The following is a 25,071-nucleotide window of genomic DNA, read 5'->3' as shown; positions in this document are numbered from 1 at the left end:
TGTGCAGACAAGAGAAAAAAAAAAAAGAAAAAAGAAAAAAAAAAAAAAAAAAAAAAAAAAAAAAAAAAAAAAAAAAAAAAAGAATAAACCAGCCATATAATTTGGATTTAAGTTTAATTCAGAATGAAATTAGCATTAGAAATTAAGTGTTTACAAAGCCAGTTTAAAGAGGAATTAACTTTTATTCTGCTTTAAAGAGAAATTAAAGCCCACATGTAAATGTGGCCATACTAGTGTAGGACCTGCCTTTTCCCCCTCTCCTTTCCTCCTGTTTTTCCATTTTTCATCTAAGGATACGGGGCGCCGCCCCTTGTGGCGACCCACAATTCTCCTGCTCCTGTCCTCCCATGTTATATGTGCTTGTTTTTCTGCTGTCTTTTGTCAGATTGTCATTTCATGTTTCTTGGATGGGATGTAACTGAAATGCTAATTTCCCCTTTGTGGGGCAAATAAAGGATATTTTGTCTCTCATCGCTTAAGCAAAATGTTGTCGTCGAACGAGAGAAGGGAAACAAGAAAACGTTTGAGAACCACTGAGTTAATACATGTGTAATAACAGCAGAGGTTGTGCAGTAGGACCCAGAGCTGCTGCTGCAACATGAAGCTGGTATAGGAGGAAGAGGAAGAGGAGGAAGAGGAAGAGGAGGAAGAGGAGGAGCTTCGAGACAAACCAAACACAGTCACACCCTGCAGTCACTGGGAAGTTTCACTGCATTCCTATCACACTCACACACACGGAAAGACACACTTACATACATAGATATCAGGGAGAAACCCCACACTCAGTCTGGGTAAGTGTGTGTGTGTGTGCAGTGTGTGTATGTGTGTGTGTTTATGGGTGTGTGCTTATAATGGTTTGTTTGATCAGCTCAGATCAGATAATGCAGAGTCTTCATGGTCCAGTGTGTGTGTGTGTGTGTGTGTGTGTTTACATCAGGAGTTTTGGAGAAGGCCTTCACTTATAGCCTGAGATCCTAACCATCAACCACAGGCAGATGTTGTGTTTTCTGACTAATGTGTGTTTCCTTTTCTCTCTGTCACTGTTTAACTGAACAGGAAGCTCCGCCTCTTTCGCTCTCTTCCCCCAAAGTCCCTGACCATCACTGACTCTTTCAGTTCATTTGCAACGCAGTCAAAGCAGTGCTGGTTCATCTTTAGATACACAGTCACATCCACCTAAACTCACTTTCCTTCCCTACATCAACACTAGTGTTAGTTTTAATTTGATAAGTAAATAGAATGACATTAAGACTGATTGGGGATTATTGTTATTATAATGTAATTGCTGCTGTAGGTGCATTAAAAAGCTTGTATGATCTATGTCTGCTGTCTAACATCTGTTAAAGTAGATTTTGGTTTCTTTCAGAATCACTCAAAATAGAATCATGTCTCTAGGGCTGGACGATATAGACCAAAACTCATATCTCAATATTCTTTTCTCAAAACAGCGATATACAATACAATTCTTGATCATTTTAATTCAAATGAAGTGTTACCAGAAAGACAGTTCAGGGTTAAATTCACTGATGCAAAATGCCACACAGGCACGTTTATTAACAAACAGCTGCACAATATGTGCCACTTTGGGGTTTTTCTCCTCTAAGGGACAGCACGTGTGAGTGAGCTCTGTAGTGTGGCTTGTTTAGTATTAGTGGGACACGATTAGAAATCCATCTAACGGTGCTTTTCATGTTGAACTGAGAAGTAGAGAAAGCAGCGACTCCTAAAACAGGTATTTTGATAGAAAATAAGCGATGAATATATATATTTATATAGGCAATATTTTAATTTCAGATATCGCCAAAATAGAAAACTTGATACATCTTGATTCTCGATGTACCACCCAGCTCTACATGCCATGTTATAATGAATGGAAATTTCCCCTCAGTTGTTTTGAGACTATAAATAATACTGAACGTGCTATTTAAAAACATGAATGTAAAATGGATGTATTAACATTGTTGTTGACACATCTGTTGCAACAATGTGAGCTACTCTCTAGGCCTGAGCCTTAGCTATTGCATTTCAGCTGTAATGAGCACAACTATAAGTCATTTATTTATAAAGTGCTTTTTGCAGATAAAATCACAAAGTGCTGTACAGAGCTGTGGTGAAAATATGATCGCAACATCATAATAGAATAATAAAACATGGCTGCATATACATCATAAAAGGATAAAAATTGCCACAACAAATTTACAATTTGTTGTGGCATTTGTAAAAATGTTTTGCTATTTGTAATTTTTTTTTTTTTTTTTAGATAATTATGTAAATTTGTTTTCAAAATTGTATATTTGTTGTGTTTTGCACTTTCCACCATAGTAACATACTAATTTCAGCCTTTTGGCACGAATATAAACCAGTTTATAGATATTTATATAGCATTTTACATGCATATAGATATACTGTATAGCAAAAAGTGTATCACATATAAGATAGATAGTATAATATAATGAATATATACAGTATAATTACCAACCCACCCTGTGAGGATGCTGATAACTATAAAACTGTACATATTGTTGTTATGTTGGGATGCTTAGAGCTTATTCTCGAGCACCAGCAAATGAACCTGGATATGAAGCTTCATCATGTTTGTGTAACCATGTTTTATACCCATTTATCATTGATAAATGTGAATAACTACTCATTATCAGTAGCTAATATTCAGTGTCTGCTGTGCACTGTTCCTACCAGTTTATCATGTCTGCTAATCGTGTGTGAATGGATGTATAGTCTGAGCCAAGACCACATGCATTTGTCTCCAGTCCCACCATGGATAAGGCTGGTGGTGATCAGGGTGGAGCAGAGGTTAAAGCTGGAGGACAGACACTGCTGAGTCGACTCAGTGCCTCCAGTGTGAGACCAGGCTGGACCAAAGTCAGCTGCCCGTGCTGCGTGTCTGAGCGGGTGGAACCACTGGTTCTGGTGAAGCTGGGGGAGAAAGTGGGTCCAGAGACCAAACGCTGGCTTATCAAACTGATCGGAGCTCCTCAGACAGATGGAGGTGAGCACAGTACAGTATAGCTCACATTTATTCACTTTCTCCTGTTTTTCAGTCCAGTCCAGTTATTATACTGTATTTTAAAGTAGACTTTTGCTGGAGGTCCAAAGCTTTCTAATTGACCAATCAGCAGAGGTGAATGTAACAGAATACAAGTATTCATGTTACTGTAATTGATTTGCTTTATTGGGTAAATTTTACTTTTTTGAGTATATTTCTAAATCAGTCATTTTACTGCTTAAGTACATTTTAAAAGAAGTAAAGTAATTCATTACATTTCTACACCCAACCGTTAATGAGTAAATTATTACTTTTTTGTTTTAAAATGATCAACGGACAAAATAAATAAATAAAATGACCAGTCAACAATAAAATGCATCACATCATAGCCGACCAATCAGATTAAACATACTGTATGCACGGCACCAAAACAGCATTTGAATGGAGGTTAATTTCTTAGTTTTAGAGTTCATAAATGTAGCTATACTGGGAGGTTGATCTTTTTTATTATTATTATTTTGAATTGAATTCATTGGTGTTTTATTATTTTAAAAAAGAATTGTACATTTTGACATACTATATGTAAGGGAACCGTGGCAAAATGTATTACCATAAAATGAACGTGGGCAGTGAAATTAACTAGTAACTTTTACTTTGAGGACTATTTATTGAGCTACTTTTTATTTTTACTTGAGTATTTTATGTATGACTTGTACTTGTATTTGAGTACAATTTCAATCAAGTAACAGTACGTCTACTAGAGTAGAATATATCAGTATTCTTTACACCTCTGCCAATCAGTGGCTTTTAAATGAACAAAACAAGTAAATATAAAGGAAATGTAAAGTAAATATCACGATATTACGTTGCGCGCTTCTTGGATCGATTCAAAATGCATCCATATAAACTTATTTATTTATTTATTTATTTATTTTACCTTTATTTAACCAGGAAAAGCATTTTCCACTGCAGGAGACATTGTAACTACATTAAGAAGCACTGAAACCTGGACATGTTGACCAGCTTGTGTTTTTTCAATAAAATCTAAAAAGAAAGTACTAACTTTCTGCATTTATTTGTTGTTCTAGGCATATACAGTACGTACCTCAGTTAAGCTGCACTAAAGTCAAAGTTGGTTAAAAAAACACAGGCAGACTGTATGTTACAATCTGCCTGAATAAAATAAAAAACAATGTTTTTTATTTTAAGTTATTTGCACATGTTTTGAGTGTAAAATATGCCAATAAAATATATTTCATACATAATGTTCTCATGAAGGTGTACACATTTACAGATTAGTTGTTTCTTAAGTCATATATATATATAAAAAAAAAAATCGCAACAATCACCTTGCACTTTAATATCGGGATATATCGTATCGTATTGTGACCTATGTATCGGGATACGAATCGTATCGCCAGATGCCAGGCAATACACACCCCTATTAGATAGTAATTTATGGTATTTAATTACATTTGTTAAAAAAAAAAAAGGCAAAATTTGTCTTTCTGTTTAAAAATATTTGGCATTTTTGTACCAGGATTAACAACAAAGATTAAAAACAAAAACTGCAGTGAAAATCCAGTGTAACCTGTGTGGAAACGAGGGGACTGCCTGTAAAGTAACCTTGAGTGACCCAAAAGGCACTGATTTTCAAATAAAATGCAATATAATTATTAAAGTGTATGGTTATTTTTAATGCAATTATCTCATCTTTTGGCAATGGTTTTATTTAAAATACTGTAGCAACAGTGATTATGAGTATGATATTTGCATTGTGTAGATTGACTATATCTTTGTTCCAGGTGCTGGGTTACTGGCTCATCCTGGCGAGGACGCCAGTGGAGATTTGATCATTGTTTCAGCTCCTCGCTGTACTTTACTGCGAGCTACAGAAGAGCTGGGCTTGTGTAAGCTTTACCGCAGCGGGGACATGGAGGCCTTCTCCTACCAGGACAGAAACAACTTTAAAGACTCAGGTAGAGTGGTGGACTTTATCTGACCAAGGCCAACACGTCTTATTACTACTGAAAAAAGTAAAATAACACCAGAAAGGGACACCATATAAATTATATGACTGTTCAATTAATGGATGTTGAATATTTTCAGTTTAGGAGTCACATAAGACCCAGTTTGATATATTTATATATTTTTTAATCTTTTTATTTTTTTTAAAGGAAAAACATGAATTGTGCTATGAAAAGTATTTACACTTTACAGTCACCAATTCATGGACATTTAATTTAATTTAATTAATATTTTTTACACTTTTTTAATATTCATTCTAATTTTAGGTTATTTTCATTTGATTTAATTTATGTTACATTTTATTTAATTTGAATTCTAATTTAAGTTATATTTATTACTTCTAATTTTAATTTTTACCTTATGTTATTTTAATTTCCTTTAAGTTTTTTATTTAATTAAATATTTTTTTACCAAACAGTGTTTGTAACAAAATGATAATCTCAAACATAAATAGTCTGACTGCTTGTATTTTCACGTGTAAGTATCTATTTTCAAATCCTGCCTTTCACACCCCAGCATCCACAATATTTTATTTTATTTTTTATCCTAATTTTAATTTTAGCCGTATATTATTTTAATTTAATTTACTTTAATCACATTTTTTTTTAAATTTAATATAAAACATTTTTGTAGCACTTTGTAACAAAATGATAAGCTCAAACATAAATAGTCTGACTGCGTCTGTTGTTTTCATGTGTAAATATCAATTTTCAAATTCTGCCTTTCGGACCCCAGCATCCACAATATTGTTGTGTTCAAACCTGTTATTGTGTGTTTATTGTGTGTTCAAACCTGTTATTGTGTGTTCAAACCTCTTATTGTGTGTTTATTGTGTGTTCAAACCTGTTATTTTGTGTTTATTGTGTGTTCAAACCTGTTATTGTGTGTTCAAACCTCTTATTGTGTGTTTATTGTGTGTTCAAACCTGTTATTGTGTGTTCAAACCTCTTATTGTGTGTCACAGACAACATGGAAGAGTTCCTGACGCTGGCTGAGCGACAGTTCATAGTGAAGTATGAGCTGGACGGGCTGCGGGCCCAGAGAGACCTGAGGATCCCCGGACTGCTGGACATCTACACGCTGCAAAGACGAGACAACATCTGTGAGTAACAACAACATGCTCATAGTTTGGTGAATCATTTCCTTTTACAGCTGAAACTTTTTGCTCTCAGTCCAACGTCAGGGGATGCAGACAAAGATCAATAATTATTCCAGTGCAGTGTGTGACTCACTGCACATAATCTGACTCCATTTATCTTTTTTTACAACTTCGTCCTAAGACTTGATTATGATATGTTCTCATTAGGGCTGGGACTTTATCGCATTAATAGAAATTAATTAATTATACAAAAATAATTCATTAAAAATAAATAACTCAACTCAACTTTATTTATATAGCGCAAATTACAACAAAGTCATCTCAGCGCGCTTAACAAAATATATGTTTCATAGTAAGAAAGAAAGAAAAAACCCAACAAGATCCACATGAACAAACATTTAGCATCAGTGGGAAGAAAACAGGAATAAATCTCCAGCAGAACCAGGTTCAGAGATGACAGACATCTGCTTCCACTGGTTGGATTAGTGGACAGAAGGACCAATAGAACGGAGAGAAGGATAGACCATCCCAGTGTTCCAGACTAGTTGAGCCGTGAACCATTGATCAGGAACCGCCAGATCCAACATCAAGACACCTGAAACAGAAAAGAGAGCGGGGAGAAGGCACAGACTGCAGGAAAAACATGATACACTTGTTCCTAGTGGAAAGGTTAATAATAATAATATTAAATGTCTTACGGCCTTCACCATGCGCTGTGTGCAACCATTACAGATGAGATTTTGTCTTGTATTGGGTGCAGGTAGTGATCTCAGTGATCACTACAATAGGGACACGTGCCCACAAGTTATCGCAACTATACGATGTACGCTTTAGTAAATGAGTAGGTTATGATTTTAACTAGGGCTACGTATCGATTGGGCTTTATCCGGTACCGGTGCCTACTTGGTAGTTTTTAAACGGTTCCGGTACTTAAAGGGGTACTTTAAAAAAAAAAAAATGAAACTGCCAACACTTTTTTTCAGTGCCAAATTGAACACAATATTACCTTAAATAATATATATATATATATATATATATATATATATATATATATATATATATATATATACAATATACAATGTTTCTTCTATATATATATATATATATATATATATATATATATATATATATATACAAGAAACATTTGGAAGTAATGTAAACAAAAACATAACATTAAATAATATCAAATGAAGCAATATTGTATTAAACTATATAATACTGGAGATGAATATTGTTATGATTTTATTTGTCAATAATCATAAATAGCTTTTGTAAAAAAATTAAAAAAAAACTAACTCTATTTCAATATTTTTTTAAAGCTATAAGGAGCCGTTGCAAAAGAGTCAAAGAGCCACATGTGTCTTTAGCCATTTTCTCACCGGTCGAATTGGAGATGGTCTTATGACTAAAAATCCCCACTGAGTTTACCTGCTGACAGAATTCCATGCCTGTTTCATCAAACCTACAATACTTTCACCTAAGGCTGGGTGATTTTGCCTAAAAAAAAACATCTCAGATTTTTTAAAGAAAATTTTTGAGTTTCAATGCACTTAAAAAGGACTGCAGACATCAGATATAATGTCAAAAGTGCAACTTTTTTGCTGTGATTGTCCTCAGGAGTTAAAATGCATAGAACAGCAACAGTGTCATTCAACAGCAACTTCACAGTAGCTTAAAATGTATTATAAGAAATCAGATAACTACACAATTTATTACATATAACATTACAATTAAAAAAATAATAAACTCTTCCCTTAGCATCTCAGCATAGTGCGAATAAAACATTAAACATGCCTACTACTCAAAGGGTAAACACATGTAAACAAAGAGGGGCTGGCTCACATCACGCTACGGTAACCCACAAGTACAAAACGCAAAAAAAAAATGTATTTTTTTTTTTTAACTCAAATTTGCAAAATAAAAATCGTTTTTATCTACAAATTAAATTTTTTTTTTTGCCCAACCCTACTTTCACCTATCTGTAGTACTATATTATTTAATGTTCCCAATTTGCTTTTTATAAACAACGTTTGTTTTGAACATCCAACCTGATGCTTTTGTCAGTTTGTTCCCTGTTCTACAGTGTATTGATCACCTCAGATCAGCTGTCATCCTCACCATGAATCCATGAATCATGACTCGGCCACATCAGCGTGTGCATGTACATGAATGCAGTGTTTCAGTGCAGAGGACGTAGAGCTTTCACTGACTGCTTGCTGTTGCAGGGCAGAAGCTCCAATCAGCAGGTGTGACGCTGGACACTTTTCCTCTTCACAACACGAACAAACTGAAGGATCTGAGTGAAGCCTGGTACTCAGGGAACCAGTTGGCTCAGCCACTGGGTGGGTGGAAACACATTAGTGAACATGCATTCACACTGTAAGGCAATAGACTCACAGAATGATGCAAATACAAGCGATGTCTTTCTTTGTGGATCCTATGATGTTTTCTATTTGATGATATTTATTGGTGATTGAACATTTTTGTGTGTTTTCATGCATTCAGATTCAGTCAACAAGTATTTTGGAAGCCCTGTAGCATTTTACTTCAGCTTCCTAGGTTTCTACACCTGGTCTCTTCTCCCACCAGCAATACTGGGTGTGTGCATCACATACTTCTCAGGTTGGTGTGCACGTTCATCATTCATCCTGTAGAATCAATGGTTCCCAGCCAGGGGTACTTGAACACATTGCAGAGGGTACTTGGAAAAATTGATTCATCTATTTCCAACATGCTGAGTCATGTTTAAGCCTATATCAGACACTGTTCATTAGGAGTGTGTCAATATCTTGATACGGCGATATATCGCGATATTTTCCCGCACGACCGATTATCACTTAATCTTTTTTTTTTCTTGTTATGTCATAGATTATCGTAGATTGATTTCTGACCAATATATCGATAATCGCAGTATCGTCATATTGTGAGATAATTGTTATTGTGAGCTTTGTATCGCGTATCGTATCGTGAGGTACCCAGAGGTTCCCACCCCTACTGTTCATGCTCATCCAACATATTTTCCACCTGTTGACAATAAATGGCAATAATGGAATAAACAATATTGTGGCCTTAATATCCTACTAAATTGTTACTGACATGTTATGCACATTACTAAAAATTGAGGTAAATACATTCTCAGATATACAATAATTGTCATGTGCAAAATTGATATTTAGTGTGCGATAAACGTACAGGTTGACATTTTCAAGCTGTAGGAGATTTCAGAGGCTAACATGTTAACATGTAAATAAGACAAGAAAAGTTACTAAAATAGAGTGAGGAAGGGGTTCTCCTAATCTGAAGAGAGGCCTCGGGGGGTACATGAGACAGAAAAGGATCCATTTAGTGCATGACCTTTAATAGTATTCATAGCGTTAAAAGAAAAAGTTCAAACATGTGCAACCTATTAAAGAAATAAAAAGTAATAGCACTATAAAATTGTAATAATAGTATATAAAAAACAATAATTGGAAAATTATTATTTGCCTTCACCAGGTAGAAGGAAAATAGGAAGAGAAGAGAAAGAAAAGAAAGAAAAGAAAAAAAGAAAACAGAGGAAAAGGGAGGAGAAGATACGGAAGAAGATTAGGGCCAAATTTGATGGAGAAAATAATTTTGGGCAAATCAAGAATAAAGTTGAAATTTAGAGAAAAAAGTTAAAATTTAGAGATTAAAGTTGAAATTTCAAAAATAAACTCAAAATACAATATCACGATAAAAGTCAAAGGTTTACTATTAAAGTCAAATCTACAGAAGCTGACTTTTTAATTCACTTGAAGATTATTATTATTATTATTATTATTATTATTATTATTATTATTATTATTATTATTATTATTATTATTATTATTATTATTAACATACATTACATGGCCAATAAAGTTGATTCTATTCATAATAATAATATTAAATAATAATAATAATAATAATAATAATGACAAACATACAGTGTGCAGATATCAACTTGAGTAATCTATCGGTGTTTGTACTGTTATTGTTTCTTTGCAAAATTTTATTAAAAATAATGAATATATCAATAATATGTTACATATATTTATTTTTTTTCACCAAATCATACAGCTACATAATAATTAAAATTATTATTCTGGGAAAGCACAAATCAAAATAAGTAACAAAATAAATAGAAAAGATTGTAAATAGATTTGACACAAGTTGTATTCAAGAAGATTAAGGCCACTTTAAATCTAAAAAATAATCATAAAAAAACAGAGCCAGTAGTGGAAGAAAAAAAATACTCACAAATGTAATTTTTTATTTTTTTAAAGTTAAGTGTAAAAAAAAAAAAAAAAAATGAAGATTATATTTGTGATTTTTTTTTTCTTCTACTACTGGCTCTGTTTTTTCTTTTTCAGTGGCTGTTTTTTGTCAAATCTATTGGGTTGTAAGTGAGTGTAATTCTCCATTAGAAACAAAAATAGGAAACTTTATGGTTGTGGAAGTTCAGGGTTAAATGAACTTGTTTTGTATGGAATGAAAAATAAAGTTTCCTAAACATCACGACTGTTCCTTCTTGTCCCATGATGATGCAGGTGAGGTTCAGAAGGAAGTGGCGGAGTCGGTCTCAGGCTCTCAGGTGATTGGTTCTGAGGATGACTCCGCCCCTGCCATCAGTGGTCACATGCTCCAGGCTGTGTTCAGCATGCTGTGGTCCACCATCTTCATGGAGCTGTGGAAACGTCGAAGTGCGTCCCTTTCGTACCGCTGGGGCACTTTGCATCTCACTGAGCGCTTTGCCGAACCACGCCCAGGTTTCCACGGTAACCTGGGGGTCAACCCTGTCACGGGTCGGGTGGAGCCGCTGTTCCCTGATTGGCAGAGGGAACTGCGTATGGCACTGGTGTCCCTCCCAGTGGTGGGACTCTTTCTAGGTATGCTACAGGAACAGCAGGGTTGGGGTCAATTACATTTTTAAATTGCAATTACATCTTCAATTATCCATGTTGAATTACAACTCAATTACAAATATGTTGACCAGTGTTTATTCCAAATATTATTAAAATTAGAATTTTTATTTTCCCCTGAAATCAATTACCATTACATTCTCAATGACTAAAATGTAATTACAATTAATCACAATTCCTAATCCTTTGATAAATAAGCTATCATATATATAATGTTAGCATCTCTAATGATAAGGAGTTGGTTTTGACCAAAGGAGGACTGCGATAAAAACTTTGTCCTGGCATTTTGTGTCCATGACAACCACTACATTATCACAGGACATCATGTAGAAGTCGTTATTAAGTCAGTGATTCTCAACATGTGGCTCTTTATGTCTTTATTTTAATTATTATTACCCTAGAAAACCTTAAAAGGGGGAAGTTTTTAAACCCTTTTTCCTATATATTTTTTTTGCCAATTTTGAAACTTCCTTTATCCCATTTTCAAAAAAGTTCTGACACTTTTTCCAGACTTTTTTTTCTGTCTATTTTTGCAAGTTCTTTTTCACACTTTTATCCAAATTTTGTCCTTTCTTTAATTTTTTGGGACACTTTTCTATTTAGAATCCAAATAAACTATAGATAAATACAACTTGTTTCCTTTTTTTCTTTTCTTTTTGCCTGTTTTTGTTCCACATTTTTGCCCTTATTCACTATTGTTTGCTACATTTTGCTCATTAAAGCTACCCTTTGCCATTACATACCACCTGGTTCCTCTTTATTGACCCATTTGTTTGGCCACACTGACTGCTTTTGGCCCATTTTACACTTTTCTTGCCATGTTTTGGACCATTTTTTGCCACCTGTTACAATGTCTGCCTCCGCTCGCTGACCGGACCGGCCCACTTCGGGTCGCCGACCCACCGGGTTTTGACCCATGTCTTATATCATCTGTAAAATACACAAAAAATAATATCTATCATCCAATTTCAATTTCTTTTTAATATCTCAGTCACCTTGTTAGGCTTCCTTATCCATCAAAATATTGGCATTAATATTTTTGATGTGGCGTCTTTTTCGTGTCAGTATTGTAATTTTTTTTATTCTCATGAGAAATAACAGGTAAACTGTATATGAAACATATATTAATAGTTATTAACTACATATGTGTGAGCCATATAGAAATGCAACATGGTTTTCCAGTTTTGTATTTAATTAAATTGTAATTGACAGCTTTTATAGAATGTTCATTCCAATTACAATTACAAGGTCAATTATCTGAACTCAATTACAATTCAACCATCATTACAACAGCAACATATTTTTTCAATTCCGATTACAACTATGGTTACATTATAATTGTAATTAATTAGCAATTATGTGATTGTAATTATAATGGAGTGTTGATTGCTTTGGAGAAGCTGCTACAACACTGTTTTTTTCCATCTCTTCCTGTAGGACTGGTGGTACTGGGCATGATGGGTTTCTACTGGGCTGAAGCACTGGTTCAACAGCTGAATGAGGACTGGGACAATATGCTGACTCAGATTCTACTCATTGTGCCTTCTGTGCTGCACATTCTATTCACCAACATGCTGGCAACTGTTTACAAGACAGTGGCTCAGTCCCTGACTGAATATGGTGAGTGAGGCATGAGACGCAGTAAAAACATGAAACAGTTATTGATAGATGGAAAATCAACTCTTTCTGTGTCCTGTCAGAGAACCACAGAGAGGAGTCGGCCTTCCAAAACCATCTGACAGCCAAAGTGTTGGTGGTCAGTCTCTCTTAACCTTCACTGTACAGCACTTTATTTTCTATTATATAAGAATTGCATTAATTACATTACATTTTTACATTTTCAAAAGGGGGTGGGGGGGGGAGCAAAAGTAAAAAATAAATAGTAAAAACCCAGAAAATGTTCCTTGGTTAACATTTTAAAGTTTTTATGAATGTTAAACTCAAAGATGCTCTGGGTTTAATTGAGCATTAGCATTTTTTTTTTTTAAAACATTTTATTTACACATTTTATCTATAATAAGTGCAAAATCAGAATCAGACTCAGAATTCCTATATTAATCCCAGGGGAAAATGGCTATTGTTACAGCCACTTTATAAAAACTAAAATCACAAATAAAAGAATAAAACATTTAACAAAAGACGAAAGAAAGAATAAACGTTAAATAAGTGTATAATTAAGTAAAAGTTTATAAAGGGTAACAGATTTAATTCATGTCCATGTACCAGTTTTCTACAAGTTCTTAAACATGTTAAACTCAAAGCTGATCTGATTAAATAGGACTCAATGTAAACGTTATTAGTTACTTTCACCTCCCAGTCACATTTATTTTATGGTAATAAATCTTGTCACGGTTCCCTTGCATACAGTAAATATCTCTTGTTTGAACCTAAAAAGGACGAGATCAAATCTAATTTATTTTCCACAAAGACATATCTATTTGTACTATATAAAATAAAAGAAAATGGACAATTATTTTTAAATATAAGATAACACTTATGAATTCAAATCAAAATGAAAATGCTGAAATAACCTCCATTAAATGCTGTTTTGGTGCCTTACATTACGTTTAATCTGATTGGTCGGCTATGATGTGATGCATTTGATTCTTGTCATTTTTTTTTTGTAGTTTCACAATGTCCATTGTTATTTTTTAAAATAAAATAAAAAAAAACAATTGTAGAGATGTAACACATTACTTCTTTTAAAGCATATTAAACACAAGTAAAATGACTGATTTAGAAATATACTCTTTGACCTCTGCAAGTCTGTACATTATAAAACACATTATCTGGATCTTTTTGAATTCCTTCATGTTCATACACTGTTTGAGGACCACATCTACACTGTCCCACAGCCTTTCCTCAAACTTTTCCTGTTCGTACAGAATTTTCTAGTTGTGCAGTTAAAAATCTCCCTGAAGTTAAAAGTTCTTTCTTTTATTTAAAGTTTAAAGCTGACTTTCTCGAGGGCTGCAGTCCTGCATGTTTCTTGAATCTGGCCTCACAAGGTTTCTCTTTACAATCAGCTGCTTTAAAACACTAAGAAATGTCATTTCTCTCTCTTTCACCTCTCAGTTTACCTTCATCAATAACTTTGCAGTGCTGTTCCACATCGCCTTCTACAAGCAGGATGTGCCACTGCTGAGAAAGGTCAGTACACAAACTCCCCTCATCTCTACATTCCTTTATTATGGACCAAAATTCACAACTCGATATTTTTCTTCAAAGTGACGATACATGATAAAAATCTTAACAATTTTAACTCAATAAAATCTTAACACATGGTTCCCGTAGATCATTAAAAGGTCTTAAAAGGCATTCAATTCTTGAATTGAAAAATAAGTCCTTGATTGTCATTAAAATGTCTTTAATCAATGTTTCAAAAGTCTTAAATTTCAACACATAATAAGTATGTTTTTATGATTGTTATTAGTCTCACATTTCAAAATAAAGGGTAACATTCATTTAAAAAAAAAAAAAAAAAGTAATAATAAAATATATACAGTATGTACATTGTGGTTATGCTTGTAGCACTTTCAACAATTTTTTTATGCAATTTACAAATGATGTCAAACAAAACCAAACAGAACAGCAGGATATTATAATTACAAAAATTCCCATTCACACTTGGGTCTCATAGATTGTCCATTTCTTCCATTTCTGATCAATATGAGCAGATTCCAGTCTTATGAAGTGAGTGATTTATTCCATTGCATAAAAACTGGGAAAACTGAAATTTAACAAAAATGACGTGTCCAATGAAAATTTTTCTTAAAGGCTTTTCCTAATGGTTTTATTTTGGTATTTTTGTTGTTGCTTCATAGATTTCTGGCTGTTTTGTGTTTTGGTGTGTTTTGAGTGATTTGGATAATTTTAATCTGTTTTTTTTTTTGTGGATTTTACTGCCATTTTGTGTGTTTACTTTGGGGGTCTGCCAGTTGCACATCTGCACTAGTCACTTGAAAAAAATGACCCTAACCCTATGTAATTGATGTGGCATTAATTCAAACCTCTTTAATCAGTCTCTAATCCAGGTGTTTTTACTTCTGCCTTTTGTTCTTGAAGCGTTTAGCGTCGCTGCTGATCTTCACCCAGATCATAAACCAGGTGACAGAGGTGGTCATCCCTTTCCTGGTGGACAGATTCATCAGCGCTCCCCATAGGACCCAGAGAGAGGACGACCCCCAGCAGGACAAGTTCAGAAACCAGAGCTCTTTACCACCTTTTCCTGTGAGTGTGCTCTTTATATAAACACAAATTCAAACCTCAAAGTAAGAAACAATGTCTTGTTTTTGTCGCAGGGCTTGTTTGCAGAATACATTGAGCTCCTGGTGCAGTTTGGGTACTTGAGTCTGTTCTCCTGCGTGTTTCCTCTGACCGCTGTGCTGCTGCTCCTCAACAACCTGACAGAGATCCGCTCTGACGCCTATAAGATCTGCAAACTGTTCAGGAAGCCTTTTTTCCCTCCTGTGGCGAACATGGGTGTGTGGCAGGTCAGCACCGACACCTCTGATCTCACACATGTGGCGACTCAGTCATTACAGCTGATGAGTCAGCAGTGACGTGCCATGAGCACTAGGGTTGGGTAGGCCGTATGTTTCTGCTGGCAAGTGCGAATTCAATTCCATTCAACTTTATTTGAATAGCGCAATTTACAACAAAGTCATCTCAATGCGCTTATCAAAATATAAAATTCTTAATAAGAAAGAAAAAAGCCAACAAGATCCACATGAACAAGCATTTAGCCATCTAACAAAATCAACATCATAAAACACCATTAAAGAAACATAAACAATTATTTAATATAGCCTCCATACTCTCCCAAAAAGATATATCTCATGACATGGCAGCACATCTGTTGTTTGTGTTGGAAACACAGAAACACAGAGAAAATGACAACAACAACAACTCGGAACAGCCTCAGTGAGGAGCATCCACAAAGCCAATCCTTCCTAAAATACGAACAATGTTCTGACCTTACCTTTGCTGAAGGTCTGCTAACTCAGGTGTTGGCCTCCCATCTTTTAAAAGCTGTTGTTTTTCCTCAAAAGAAAGTTTCTTTATCGTCTCCAGCGCTGTCATCCTGACTGTAGTGTTATCCCGCCCACGAGCTAGAGAACGTAGCAGCAGCGGTGACGTGATATCAGTTCACTAGCATAGCGCGGTTACGTCCAAAGGCAGCGTAGAGAGCTGCCTTTTTACGTAATCGGTTTTCATCTTGGGGAACTGACTGCACATGCACAAACACATAAAAACACACTATGGGAACAGAGGCAGAGCATCAATGTGCTTTTGGTAGGGGGCGTGGCCTCCTCCTGCCTTACAGCAGAGTGAGACTGTGCAGCGTCTCTGCCGTACCAGGAAATAGTGGTGTTTAGTCATTTTAGGCTATGAAATGCACAAAATGCTGACGCTTTCAGACTTATAGGTACTGTAGAAATTGAAAAATAAATGTATAATTATATTATAATTAAAACAAATAATCTAAATATGAATTCACCTTGGGTAGACACGGCCTACCTTGCCTACCCTGACTGCACGTCACTGTGAGTCACCATCATTGTTCCTGGGTTTTCTTCAGGTGGCTTTTGAGGTCCTGAGTTTTGTCTCTGTGGTGTCCAACTGTTGGCTGCTGCTGCTGTCGCCACGGTTACAGCAGATGGGTCAGGAGAACGGGATGAGCAGCTCAAACCTTCTGCTGTCGGCCGTCCTAGTGGAGGTACGAACCATGGACAGATTTAGTCAGGGATGGAGTCAGTTATAGTTGTAATTATGGCATATTTATAATGGTAATTATTATTTTAAAAATATGTTACTGTGGTAATCTTAATTAAATTGTAATTGAATTTAGATAATTGACTTTGTAATTGTATTTGCCATGAAAATTCTTTAAAAATTCTCAATTATGATTTACGGCTCTATGTTACAGTTCTACACATATGTAGTTAACAATTATTAGGATATGTTTCTTATTAAGGTTTCCCATAAATTACCATTTTTTAAAAAAAGTGAATCTAGGGGTATACTGACACATAAAAGACTCACATCAAAAATATTAAAACCTATATTTTCATTGATTAGGAAGCCTAACAAGTTAACCAATAGATAGGAATGAAATTAAATGATAGATATTTGTTTTTAGTGTATTTTTCAGCTGATTTATGACACGTCATCATAAGAGATGCTAACAGAAAGCTAACACAAGATGAAGGTTAACTTTTATTTGGTTATTTATTTTAGGCTCAGTAATTGTGATTAATTTTATTCGTTCAGAACATAATTGTAATTGACTTTCTGAGGATAAAAAAAAAAATTGTAATTGGGAAAAAATGCTGATCACTGTAAATGTAATTGAACATGGATAATCGAAAACGTACTTGTAACTGAACAATGTAATTGACCCCAACACTGACGGTTACTGGAATTATTTTAGTGTTTGTTTACTTTGACTTAACTGAACCTAAATGTAAAGCATTCAGCTGATTAGAATGACTTCTAACTAATAACTGTATCTTCACTTCTCACACAGAGATGGTTTCTGATTGGCTGGGCCACGATCATGTCCTTCTAACTAAAAACTGACATGATATAGTTTTGATTATTTTTAGACTTTAAGATCTGTTTTTTTTTTTTTTCTGCTGAAAATATTACTCATTTTAATCCAAGTTGTAGCCGTCCTGCTTTTGTTACCTGCACTAAGTAGGTCATATTTTCACCGTTGATTTTAGGATTACATAAAAAGTACTTCATGAGAATTTTTCAACCAAACATACAGTAGATTCTATTTGATTTAGAAAGTGTTCCGGATCAATAAACTGATTCTGGATCAGTTTGAAAAATCAAAAGACCCCTTCCCTTTCAGCATTGGTGAAATATTAAAAAAATCATTTCTTCGTAATTGACCGATCTTTATGAAATTTGACTCAGTTATGTTAAGTTGGTTCCTCGTTACCCCACTGAGTTTCATCTTGATCAAATCCAGATTGTACATTTCATTGTGATGAAATGGGGCGTACATGCATTTTGACCAACTGTAGTGTTATTAATGGGGAAAAGACATTTCTTAAGTCTTTAAAGTGTGGATGATTATGGACCCATGGTCAGGATCACTGATTCAGATTACTGCATATATATGGAAAAGAGGATATACAGTATGTGGAGCTTAACAGAGCTTTGCTTTGATCAATTTTACCCTTTGAGATTATTTTTTTCCATTTATTCACTTTTTTCTGCTGGAAGAATTCCCTTTTTTAATCCCAGCTGTAGTCATACTGCTTTTGTTGGCATTGGTTTTTAGTCTAATTTTAGTTATGTGAAAAATAAATGATGAATCAGAAAAGTTGACATAATTAAAAGTGGTGGAAATGATTTAATTTGAAATAAATGCGTATATTTGGACTTTAAGGATAATAAACACTGTCTGTGTCCTCTTCTGACGTTGTTTTTTTTATATTTTAATTTTGCAGCATGTGCTGATCATAGTGAAGGTCATCATATCCATCGTGATCCCCGATGAACCCGACTGGATCCGCAAAAAGCGAGAACACATCGAGTTCTCCTCGATGCAGGCGCTAAGACAGCAGGTGACCCCGTCTCTGTTCCTTTCTGTCTTCATTGTTTCTCTGAACATCTTCATCATTTCATCTGTTCTTTCCTTTCCCCCACTAGAAGCTGCAAACAGAAGAGTCCTAACCAGACTGCACTGCACTAAAGAAGTGCATCACGCTTTTAGGGTCCCCATCCACACAGTTGGAGGAAGATATGACCTTCCACCAGGGTCCACGTGGAGCATACCGCTGTGTGCACGTATGCTATTCAAGTGTTTTGCTGCTGCTGCTGCTCTCAGTATTCAACACGGTGCTTTAAATGCAGTTTCCCGCCACATGTGCCGTGTAAGTGCAAATGAAAAAAAGAGCTAAAAAGTGTTATTTTACTGCAGCACAGTAAAGTGAATAGACTGATGTTCTTTAAACAGAACATCTGGATGGCTGTATTATGTACAGATTTTTTTTATTGTAATCTAGTATTTTTTTTTAGTACTGCTCCCTGATTGTAGACCACCGCCAGGTTAAAGGTTTCCTATTTGAAGAACGCTATCATCACTGGTGTCAAATGATGACAAATGGCCCAATTTTAACTGTGGGAGATAGAAATATTTAAAGGTGCAGTATGCAACTCTCAGATCCCCCTCCCCCTCTCCCCCTCCCTCTCCGCTGCTCTCTCGCCCTGCCTCCAAACTTTCCAAAGTCCCTCCCTCAGAGGAGCTAACAAGCTAACGTTAACCCTACAGCAACATCACAGTAATATAACATGCACTGTTAAAAGCCCACATGGCGGCTGCTGTGCGCACATGAACACATGCACCACAGAGTTCTAGTGTAACAATTACAAATCAAACATAATGTAAATCAAGCAGCAGTAATTACCTTTCAAGCAGAAAAATCACCAATTCTATCTTCTACTCCTCTCGACCATACACTGTAAAAAAGATGGTGCTACAGCACGGGAAAGGGGCGGGGCCTGTGAGCAACAGCTGTCAGACAGTCCATCAAACACAATCCTGGCTCTGATTGGTTCTTTTTGCTCAGTTGCGGTGCATTCTGGCAATCTGCCAAAGGCTGCAGGAGCAGCAGGGGGCGGGGCTCAATGAGTCTGGTTTTTTCACACAAACTACTAGTTTGATGTAAAGCTGTCGTTACATAGTGACAGCTTTAGCAAATATGACAAAAAGTCCCTTTTATAAGAGTTGCAGACTGCACCTTTAAGCAGAGGTACAATCACATCTTTACTGATATTAAGTTTGTCGTAAACTTTGTGGTAAAGCAGAAAATGTCGTCAAAATGTGTGTAGTTTGTTTTTATGATGTCAGGTCCAATTCACAATTTATTTATTTGCCACTTACAAACTATTTCTAACAAGCGCTATGCAAAGAAACATACGTGACCAAACTTAAACATCCAGGTCACTGCTCACACACTGGGAATAAGTGAGTTTCCCAGTTTGACAAAAAAGTGCAAAAACTCTATCAGTAAATATATAAATGAAACCTGCACTTTTAAATAGGAGTAAAGGAATTGTAAATTTTTGAAAATGTTTCATGTCCTTGTAAGTCAGTGGTTGCCAAATCCTCCATCGCTAGGGATGTAACGATTCACTCAACTCCCGATACGATTCGATTCACGATACTGGGTTCACGATACAATTCTCTCACGATTTATTTTACAAAATGAAACTGTAGACAAATGATGATTGAAAAATATTCCTTTATTTTTTTGGGGGGAAAAAAACAAAATACTGTACTATTTTCCTTTTATTTTTAATTGTCAAAAGAATCCCTTGATAAACTATTCAAAATAATGCAATTTAACTAAAAATAAATCTTGAATTAAATAAATACAGGAATAATACAAATGAAGAAGAAGCTTATTAATTTAAATTCTGGTTTTATAATAAACAATGCAAAACTGCATAATAGTTGTTTTTCTTTTTAAAAGTGCAACTGAAAATGTATTTTGTGCCTTAACAATTGGACTTTAAAAAAAAAAAGAAGTCATTGCCCTGTATTTACGTCAGATATTTGTTTGGACCAGCAGAGGGCGCTGGTAACACAGTGGTCGGTTGGCATGCAGATATCTTGCAGTGAAGAAGAGATGCTATGCTAGCAGACAGAGCTAATAGAAAAACGTGACTTTTACAGATATTCATGTAATATTACAGATATTCTTTCAGTGCTAAAGGGGTAATGAATAATTTATTAACATATTTAAGAGTAGAAGGCGGCCAGAAAGAAAGTATTAGCAGACTCCGCCCGCCGCCTCTGCTGGTTAAAAAAGTACTGCGATTCAATTTTCAGAAGATCGATATCAATCGTGATACCTATGAATCGATTTTTAACTGCCTTACGATTAATCGTTACATCCCTATCCATCGCAAACAAATTTCAACAAAATAGGCAAAATAATTAAAAAAAATAGTGACTATTGTTCTTTAAAAGCTAATCGAAATTACAAAAAATGTGCAATCACATATTTTAGAACTGTGACAGTAAAGTCATTTTAGTGCAAAAGAAAAAAAAGAGAAAAAACACTGTCGTTGTAAATATGTTTTCAACAATAACTGAATGATAGCAGTGGAAAATGTATTAACGTGACACCATCAACTGCGCCTGCGTAGCATTTACCTAGCATCCATGTTTTTGAATGGATTGCAGGAACAAATATGACAAAAACCTGTACTTGTTATGGGAGAACATGCAAGCTCCACACAGGCAGATCAGCGCCTGAACTCTATATGTTTCAGCTGCACTAAAGGACAGCCAAGAATAACCAAAAAACAGGAAAAATCTATCTGACAATGTTGACGATGGAAACGAGGGTGAGGGTCACAGGTTCAGGTTTTAGTTTTCTATGTAATATTTTAATACATTATGTTGGTGTGGGGTAGAAATGATGCCTAGATGGATGCAAATCTGCATGTAAAAACGATTTATCTTTGATATCAATGGATGAGGAATAACAGTAACACAATCCAGACCATTTTTAACCAAGCATCTAATGTGTTTATTACTTAGTTATCAGCAGAAACACTCACTTTATAAATGTACCACTGATGATAATGTTCTCTCAGATAAAGCCACACTATGTACAGGAAGGTGCATGTATATAGTGAGATAAATAATATGTGATGTTCGTGAGGTTTAATTAAACTAAAATGAACCAATAGGAAACCAAAGAGCCACTGTGTGCTTTAGAATTTAATATGAGTGATTGTGTGGGCTTTTGTTTTCATTTAGCTCTGTGACGATCAATATCAGTGTGACCTGTAGAAGGATGTTACACTAAGAATATCTCAACAGCCATTAAACTAATGTGTAGAATGTGATGCTGCTGTGGATGGAAGTTAATACATTTCTAATTCTAACACACTGTGCAGGGATGTGTTGTTGTTGTTGTTGTCAATGTTTATGCAGTGATTGCTCTGCAGCCACAAGGAGGCGTTGCACATCTTTAGGATGATGCAGCATTTCACCAAAAGAGAAGCTGCAGGACTGATTCAGCAAAAATGCAGGACTGTGGTTGGATTTCACCTTGAGCAGAGATGGGCAACTGGCACAATGTCACTCAAAATATACACCAAATGACTCAAAGATAACACAAAAGGACAAAAAAAATACTATAAAGATAAATTAAATACACAAAATAACAACAAAAAGCCAGAAAATGACTCATATACCAGACACATTTACAATAAGATACACAAATTGACAACAAAAATACACAAAATCACTCATAAGAAACACAGCAACAGCAAAAACTTAAAGAATGACTCTAAAAAACACACAAATAGACAACAAAATATACAAAAGTATTCATAATAATAAAAAACCATGCAAGAAATACACAAAATAATAACAAAAAGCTAGAAAATGACTCATAAATCAGACAAAATTACAATAAAATACACAAATTGACAACAAAAATATACAGAATCACTCATAAGACACACAAAAACAGAAAAAACTTAAAGAATGACTCTGAAAACACACAAATTGACAATAAAAAATACAAAATCACTCATAAGACACACAAACAGCAAAAACATAAAGAATGACTCTAAAAAACACACAAATAGACAACAAAATATACAAAAGTATTCATACTAATAAAAAGCATGCAAGAAATACACAAAATAACAACAAAAAGCTAGAAAATGACTCATATACCTGACAAAATTACAATAAAATACACAAATTGACAACAAAAATACACAAAATCACTCAGACACACAGAAACAGCAAAAACATAAAGAATGACTCTAAAAAACACACAAATTGACAACAAAATATACAAAATTATTCATAATAATAATAAAAAAAAAAACATGCAAAACAACAGAAAAATACACAAAATGACATTCTAAATGCTGTCATGAATGTTGATATTGTGGCCCTCGGATCAGACAAACACATGTTTGTGTCCCCCGCTTTGATAAAAGTTACCCATCACTGGCTGCAGCTGCATGTGAGCACTACACTCCTATTAGTAACCAATGACTCCTCTGTGTGTGTGTGTGTGTGTGTGTGTGTGTGTGTCACTGAGCTTCAACTAGCAGATAAAAGTATGTTCTGGTTGCCTTGCAATAAACTCAAAGAAAACCTCCTCAAAGTGTTTTTATTCTGTCATTATAGGAAAATACCAGTATATATATTTATAGCACTACACTACTGTAGTATTATAAGTTAACTCATAATACTGATGTATTTGAATGAGAGAAAACATAGCACGTAATGCTGTTTGGCAGCCTTAGTGATGAATTATAAATGCAGAAAGTGTTCTGAAGGGCAGTCTGATGTTATAGAGTATATCACTTTATCCATATCTGTTCCTGCTCAGGAGGACAAAACATTCCATCACCTCATCATAACTACAGTCTTCACTGTACGCTGGAATTATCCATTTATTTCAGATATCCACACACGGTCATTTTATACTTTTTACTAAGAGTGGGACGATATGTCATGTGACAGGCTATCACGATTTTAAAACCAGGATTGGGGTCAAATATAATTGTAATCACGTAATTGATAAATAATTACAATTATGGCATAACTATAATTGTCATTGTAATGTTAAAATAAAAGTCTGTTGCTGTCAATCATAATTGCAATTGAGTTCAGATCATTGGCTGTAATTGTAATTGCCATGAAAATTCTATAAAACAATTATAATCTAACACAAAACTGGGGAACCATGTTACAGTTCTACACATACTGTCTGTAGTTTAATCATTATTAAAATATGTTTCATATCAATTGAAATTGAGGGGTATATTGACACAATAAAAGGCTCAGACGCCCACACCAAAAATCATTAAAACCTATATTTTCATTGATTAGAAGCTTAACAAGGAAACCAATAGATAGGAAATAAATTAAATAATAGATATGTGTTTATAATGTATTTTACAGTTGATTTAGGACCCGTTATCATTAGAGATGCTAACAGCAAGCTAACACAAGAGGAAGCTTAACTTTTATTAGGTTATTTATTTCAGGCTCAGTAATTGTGATTCATTGGAATTGAACGTTAGTAATTGAGAATGTATTTGTAATTGACTTTCTGAGAATGGAAAAATAATTATTTAATTGTAATTGGAAAAAATGCTGGTCACTGTAATTGTAATTGAACATGGGTAATTGATAACGTAATTGTAACTGAAAAATGTAATTGACCCCAACCTTGATTAAAACATCACATCTATCATTGATGGTATCATGATATGAAATCTGTGCTGTGTACTGTTCTAGTTCAATGTTTTAAAATCTTTTAATGCAAACTTGATAGGAATATTTGATACATAATTTGGAGTTAATTTTAGACAGACATGAATTATCCGTCTCTATTTTTGCCACAGCTTCTACTGTTACTGTAAATCCAGACACGTGTCTGAAATGGATCTAGTGCTTTAACAAGTACACTCAGACTAATGTTGTGAGTCGTCTTACATCGTGATCACTGCAGCAGTGCAGCGCACAGTTACAGTTTGTTATACAACGGTTACATTAGCATTAGCAAAGACGCATGCCAACCACAGAACGCTGCTCCCAATTTAGCCATGAGAGGGTCAGTGGAGTTTCTTCCCACTGTCGCTAAATGCTTGTTCTTGTGGATCTTGTTGGGTTTTTTCTTTCTTACTATGGACTTTATATGTTGTTCAGCGCTTTGAGATGACTTTGTTGTATTTTGCGCTATATAAATAAAGTCTAATGTGCATGTGTGTGTGTGTAAGAAGCACACAGCTCCTTTTAAATCTTTTTTTTTTTTTTTAATCAATAAATAGAATACAGAAACAAACGAGGCCGCGGCTGCACACACACTTGGTCCTGGTTCCAATGCAGGTCAGTAGACAGTGAGGTTGTTACATACACAAATATATCATTCCATCTCCCGTCAGCTGATGCTTAATACTGACATTTCACACGACCGGAGCTTCCTGTAACCACCACAGTTTTATCCAAT

General features: G+C 34.8%; 1 protein-coding gene across 1 annotated transcript; it reads left to right on the top strand.

The window, feature by feature from the left end:
• Window positions 1-642: 642 nt before the first annotated feature.
• ano10b (anoctamin 10b) lies at window positions 643-19,330 on the top strand. Its single transcript, XM_028449450.1, has 15 exons — window positions 643-791; window positions 2,769-3,007; window positions 4,810-4,983; window positions 5,997-6,134; window positions 8,357-8,473; window positions 8,637-8,753; window positions 10,682-11,020; window positions 12,491-12,673; window positions 12,754-12,809; window positions 14,129-14,203; window positions 15,119-15,283; window positions 15,355-15,546; window positions 16,635-16,772; window positions 18,520-18,636; window positions 18,722-19,330. Exons 2-15 carry the CDS (start codon window positions 2,776-2,778, stop codon window positions 18,743-18,745), a joined length of 2,067 nt encoding a protein of 688 aa, XP_028305251.1. The 5' UTR covers window positions 643-791; window positions 2,769-2,775; the 3' UTR covers window positions 18,746-19,330.
• The last annotated feature ends 5,741 nt before the right edge of the window (window positions 19,331-25,071 follow it).

The sequence above is a fragment of the Gouania willdenowi genome, chromosome 6 (genome assembly GCF_900634775.1).
Source record: "Gouania willdenowi chromosome 6, fGouWil2.1, whole genome shotgun sequence".
In the NCBI taxonomy this organism is placed as follows: Eukaryota; Metazoa; Chordata; class Actinopteri; order Blenniiformes; family Gobiesocidae; genus Gouania; species Gouania willdenowi.
The sequence above is the reverse complement of the archived record's forward strand: the minus strand, read 5'-3'. Positions and strand labels throughout refer to the sequence as shown.

Excerpts from the sequence above, each read along its gene's own strand:
- ano10b (XM_028449450.1), top strand. The coding sequence starts at position 2,776 with ATGGATAAGGCTGGTGGTGATCAGGGTGGAGCAGAGGTTAAAGCTGGA. Across the intron at positions 4,984-5,996 it reads AAACAACTTTAAAGACTCAG|ACAACATGGAAGAGTTCCTG; the intron begins GTAGAGTGGTGG and ends TGTGTGTCACAG. Across the intron at positions 12,810-14,128 it reads TGACAGCCAAAGTGTTGGTG|TTTACCTTCATCAATAACTT; the intron begins GTCAGTCTCTCT and ends TTCACCTCTCAG.